This window comes from Drosophila serrata, unplaced genomic scaffold, assembly GCF_035046125.1.
Source record: "Drosophila serrata isolate PLE 108 unplaced genomic scaffold, ASM3504612v1 contig_241, whole genome shotgun sequence".
In the NCBI taxonomy this organism is placed as follows: domain Eukaryota; kingdom Metazoa; phylum Arthropoda; class Insecta; order Diptera; family Drosophilidae; genus Drosophila; species Drosophila serrata.
The window spans coordinates 1,918,792-1,924,791 of NW_028257139.1; the positions used below are offsets into that span (position 1 = coordinate 1,918,792).

The following is a 6,000-nucleotide window of genomic DNA, read 5'->3' on the forward strand; positions in this document are numbered from 1 at the left end:
TGGCCATATCCGTAGATATAGCCAGAGCTATAGCGTCCTGCTGAGCGTCCTCCTGGCCCCGTTAACATTTCACGAGCGCCAATTTCTTTTCCTTCATTTTGTTTATATTATTTCCCTTTTTTCCTTCATTTTTTTTCTTCCTCTCAGCTGAAGCCGCGTTGTTGCGCTTGCCGTGCAATTTCTCGGAATGTTTTTCTATTATTCGCTGCAATTTTTCTCCCTTTAAATGAAAACTGCGTCTGTAAGGGAGAGTATCCTTCAAGTATTATGTATTCCAAAGGCGAAACAAGATCGAGGCTACAATGGAGAAGTATCGGGGATTGAACTTTGATTAGGTTCTCTTGTATAATTAAGAGTTATCATTGATCTTGGGAATAGAGGATCCTTAACGTATTGCCTTTCAATACTAATTAAATTTGAATAGTATAAAAATATTTTTAATTTTGATATAAACATAAACTCCACAATAATGACAAGAACCATCTAAAAACATTATAATTTCTATAAAAATATATATTTAAAAGTTATATTACTTTATAAATAAATTTATCTAATAATAATGTTACACAAAATTATTAGTTATGTTTAAAAGTAAGAGTAGTAAGAGCTTTATTATTTAACATTAATTAATTTAATAAGCCTTTTAAATTCCTTTTTTTTATAGTTCCTATAGTGACAGCTTTTGTTATTTATATACCACAATCATTGTTTGTCTTTCCACCATGCGTTTATTTTCCCACGCCATTTGCTTGACCTTACACTTTGCCCTTCCTCCATATATTTCTTCTGGGAGATTTCAAAACTATATTAAGATTACTTTCTGGCAATGCTCTTCTAAGCCGATTTGCTTAAGAAGAAATACGACGGACAACAATAAACTGAGTGCTTGTACCACTGCCACCCACCACCAACAACAACAACAACAACAAAATCAAAGTGCAGCAGTTGCAGTTGCAGCAGCAGAAGCAGCCAGCAGTGCAGTTGACGTCGCTGTTGACGTTGCGCGAACAGCGGGCAGAAGGACCCTCGTTCCCAAAACTAAATCCTGTCCAGGAGCATATGTTTTTATGTGCAAGTGGTGCTGGGTTGCCTGCATGTTTTCCTTTTATGTTCAAGGATTTTCCAGTTGCCCTTTGCTGGCAGTCCACACATACTTGGTGGGGTCCTTAAGCGTGTATTTACTTCAGGGAGGGGGGTAAGAAAAAGGGAAGGGCGGGGATGGGTTTTCCTGATAAGCACAAAAGAAACGTGCGTTCATTTTGCATTGGGAAAATGCAGGAGCAGTATATGATAAAGGTCCGAAGGATATCCTTCATATTAGGGAAAACTAATTAAATGCTCTTTAATAAAGATAATTTATCATTTGAATAACATTTGTTAGTGTCAAAAACAAAAAAAATATAATGAACCATTAAGTATTTATAATTTTGTGTAACTTAAAAAATCTAATAACGTCAGAAGTAATCCCTTATTTCAACTATATTGCTGTAAATTATTATATTACTAATATAGAAAAGTTACTTTGCAGAAATTACTCTCGATTTTATAGTAATAATTATTAAAATCTTATTGATATTAATAAGATATTTATAATATTAAATAAACCATCAACAAGTGTCTAATGAAGTCCTTAATCTTCTTCAGCCCTTTATGCACCTGTTGAATGCCCTTTCTTTGCCTTGAAGTCACTTGGGGAGTCATCAAGTCAATTGCCATTAGACTGCGAAAAGCTTTGAAAGCGTATATCCTGTTCACGAACCAAACCAGCAAAAAGTATCCTTTCGCCCCCATAAAAAGCCAAGCATGGCAAGAGCTTGAGCCTTTTACCCCCAAAAAAACACTCGAAAGCACGGGCTCTCTTACTTTCCCCCCAAAAAAAGAGAGAACGGTAGAGAGTGTGCTCTTTTACGCTCTCTTCGTGTTGGGGGCGTGTTTGTTTTCGTGTTTTTTCTTCCACTCACTTGCCACTTGTGTGTGCCGCTTTTTGCCCCGTTTGGCTTTTAAGTGTTATTGGATGATTTTATGGAAATTGATTTGGAGCACGCCCACTTTCCCGGGGTTGCGTGAAGCGAGTGGAGCCAGGGGAGAGAAAACAAGTGCAGCAGCTGCTCCAATGGGAACGCTAACCAATAATTTGACATAATAACATTATCCATACACTGAAATAAAATTAAGGTTTCATAAGCTTGGCCATCTAAAGGGATCAGCTATGAGAGACTTAAATTAAGAATATATAATATGGAAAGAAATTTAACTTAATTTGTGGAAATTGAATCATTCTTAATTTATTAGTTAATTCTGTGATAGCTGATGAAGTCTGATTCTTGGGTGCTTTGCTACTTCATCAGCTTAAATTTTAATATTAAATATATCTTATAAAGATAATACTCTTCTAATAATAACGAAGTTTCTGGCTTTTCTTTTCACTTTAGCTGTATATTCATTTTTCACTATCTTACCACAACATTTTCTAAATTAAACATTCCTTTGTATACCCTTGTAGAGAATTATAATTTCTGTCTGAACCTTAAAATGCCTTCAAAGAATAGCATATCCGCCCTATAAACGAAATATATTATTAATTGGAATTGTCAAAAATGCATATAACATTTTAATTTTTAAATCATTAAATACATTACACAGGTTTGTTTGTTGTAACTAGCATTGAAAAGCCTTCCGAATTAAAATGAATTTATTTTTTGGTATAGTTGGTTTCCCAATGGTTGTCTCTTTTCCCTTCTTGCTTATTATTTTTATATTATTTATGTTATATTTACAAAAGCATTACAAAACAACGTAAATTGAAAAATTAATTACGTTTAAATTACTTCCGCAATGATTATATTTGTTCAGATGAACAGCTGACCCACAATTTAATTACCATCAAGGTTGTTGTATGTGTTGATTTTCCCATTTATATAGATTTGATTAATTATATTTGAATAAATATATTACTTTATATTTCAGCACTTGAGTATTTTTAGCAATACATTTTTTCTCATAACTGTAATTTAATATTAATTTTAACTGTATTTTGTCGAGAAAACAAATTTTTTCTAAATGAAAGTTTTGTGCTAGGAACAAATACTTCCGAAATAATCGGCCAAGTCACGCAAAAGGAAATCGAGCTAATTCGAAAAAGCTTCCGGCAGGATTAGGGATATTAATCTAATAATATTTTGTTCCCTAAACTCTTGGTTAGATAATCTTAACATAACATTTGTTTTTTATTAATTCATTTTCTTAATAGATTTTTTTTAGGGCCTGCTCACAGGCCTAACATGAACTCCAAGAAGTAGTGGTAATAAAATGGTTCAAACAAAAATTTTGTAAACCAGAATCAAATGTTGGTATGCTTCTTAAATTACCTTTATATTTATTTTCAGCTGAATTTAAATATGGGGGACAACTCTCAAGATACATTCATAGCCATCAATTTCTTTTCTGTTTGCTGTTGCAACTATTTTGAGCAGTTATATATATATATTATTATTATATTATTATTATATATATCATATATATCAACAAATTGAACTTTTCATATCCATATACTTATGTTTTTAAATATTTAAATTTATTATATAAGGCAAGGGAATCTTATCTTTGTACTCACCCGAAATGTATGCTCCACGGAGCAATCCAGGCTCAGCGCGTAGTCCTCGACGACGACTCCTAGTGAGGATGCAGCTGGTTCGCTGAATACCTGTTCGATCTTGATGGGCGGACTGGACAACAGGGGCGTGGCACTAGCTCCTCCGACGGCAGCGGCAGTAGCAGCAGCAGCAGCAGCAGCTGCAGCAGCGGCGGCAAAGGATCCTTCGACACTTATAGGTGACCCGTGGCCTCCACTTTGACAGACGGAGAGCGAGACTGGAGTTGGGATCTGACCTGGACCATTGCAGGGCGTTGATGGGGCCGGGCAGGGACTGGGCGTGGCCGGACCCTGGACATGGCCATCGTGATAGGGTGTCACAACAAAGGAGGGGTACGACCGGAACTGGTGATAGTCGCTGTGATTGTGACCGTGACTGTGGGTGCTGCCGTGAGGATGATGCGCCAACTGAGGTCCCTTGTACCAGGTACCATGCATAATCATTTAAGCACCTTCGGTATCTCCGGAATTCACTTTTTTGGGGCACTCAAAGAAGGTTTCTTTCACTTAGCTAATGCCTTTGATTTAAGTAGTTTTATTAATTTGGTTTTTATTTTAAATATTTAAATCACTTTCTCTAACAAAATCCTAAAGAAATTGTTTAAATGGTTAACGGGCATTGATAACATTTTAAAACTAAAAGTACTTTGAGTTCAATAAACATAGTAAGACCAAAGAATAACAAGTTGAAATCAATTAAGTAAATGTGCAAATTTTTAGATCCTTTGTCATATTCTACGATAATTTATTTATTTTAGTTACTAACTAAAATTTATGAATAGAATAGAAAATTCGACAATTAAAACATCGCTTTCTTTGGCATAAATTTGGAAGAAAAGACATTTTTCAATTGGAAATTATTGTATCCTTTTCTCCCATATTTTAATTATACATTTTTAAGATAAATTATTTTATAGTTTACATTAGATTTTATATAGTTTTGTGTATTTTTTTTATATTTTAAGTTATAGTTTTGTGTTACCAGTTAACCATTTGACATTTACGTATAACATTACTTCAAGAAAAGCTTTAGAATAATCCAATATTCCGATAATTGTCGTTTTTAGCACTTTTACACTTCGATATTTATCGATATTCGTTCCACACACACTCCAGCATTCACTTGATCCGCGCTCAGCTGATCGTGATCGTGATCCCGATGGCGACCATTAACGTAATTATTTAAGAATGCACCGAAACACGTTTATTGCTGCCTCGAATGCGTTGACACTTGGCCAATTCGGAACCCTTTCCGCACGGGTGGGGGGCGGGGTGTGTTGTGTTGTTGTGATCGCAATTTGCAACTGCACTCGGGGCTCGATTTTTTAATTGTGATACAGCTGCACTCGCGGAATGGCGAAAATGCATTGCACTTGCGACAGAACACGGAATTCCTGGCAAAAAGACGCGAATGCGAACTGAAAGCCGAAACCAGAACTGCAGCGGAGTGCACTTGGCTGGAACGCGCGCGCGAAAGTGGACAGTGGCCGGCCAGTTGGGTTTGGGCCAGGCTTAATTCGGCTGCTGGTGCTGGCTGGTGCTGACTACGGGCTACTACTGACTTGGCGAGCAGCGGCAAAAAAGTTGCTGCCAAGCTCGCAAGAATTCCGAACTCGAATGCTGGCAGCGGTCACGAAAAAAAGCATTCAAATGCCTTGCCACTCGCGCCAAATCGCAGCGAGAGCTGTCTCTCTCTCTGTCTCACATTGGCTTAAGCATCACACCCTCTCGCTCGCTCTCGTGTGGGGGAGAGGCTTTGGGGCAGACGGCGACGCCTGCGCAGTAGCTTTTTTGCTCTTTTTGCTCTGCTCCACCGTTGTCTTCGAGAGGGGGGAGACAAAAAACTAGTTCGCTCGCTCCCTCTCTTAATCCCACTGTTCTCTCTCACTCTCATGCTCTCTCTCTCTCTCTCTCTTTTTGTTGCTCCACAAAAAAAATTGTTTGTGGTTTTTCTCCTGCTTCTCCTGCTTTTTGCCGGCTCTGCTGCTGCGTCGTCTCTTGAGCAACTTTGATTTGATTTCAGGCTTTTTGCTTGAGTGGTTTTTCTTTTCTCTTGACTTTGAGCATGAATGAGCATATTGCATGTGTTGCACGGCGAGTGCTGCGTCCGTTTTTTATGGCTAAATCTTTATGGAAAAAATACGGGGGCGTTATAATGAGTAAAAATGAAAGTTTACATCCGTCAATGGAGGCAAGATCAATGAATTAATCAATAATAAGAAGGTGATTTATAAGCAATCACTCAATGAACAGTAACGGTTTAATTTGATTTTAATTTTTCTATTCAGGAATTTGATTTTAAATAAGAGTAGTGAACTATTTTTAAACATAAGTAAGAATTATATCTT

The 6,000-nt window shown here is 36.9% G+C and overlaps 1 protein-coding gene across 2 annotated transcripts in view; it reads right to left on the reverse strand.

Moving 5' to 3' along the window:
- Positions 1-5,583, reverse strand: part of rn (rotund) — a 45,387-nt gene extending 39,804 nt beyond the window's left edge. For both annotated transcript variants that reach the window (XM_086831803.1, XM_086831801.1), the window contains exon 1: positions 3,614-5,583. In XM_086831803.1, coding sequence (XP_086687929.1) covers positions 3,614-4,096 — 483 coding nt within the window. In that variant the 5' untranslated portion in view covers positions 4,097-5,583. The remainder of the gene's footprint in view (positions 1-3,613) is intronic.
- Between the last annotated feature and the right edge of the window lie 417 nt (positions 5,584-6,000).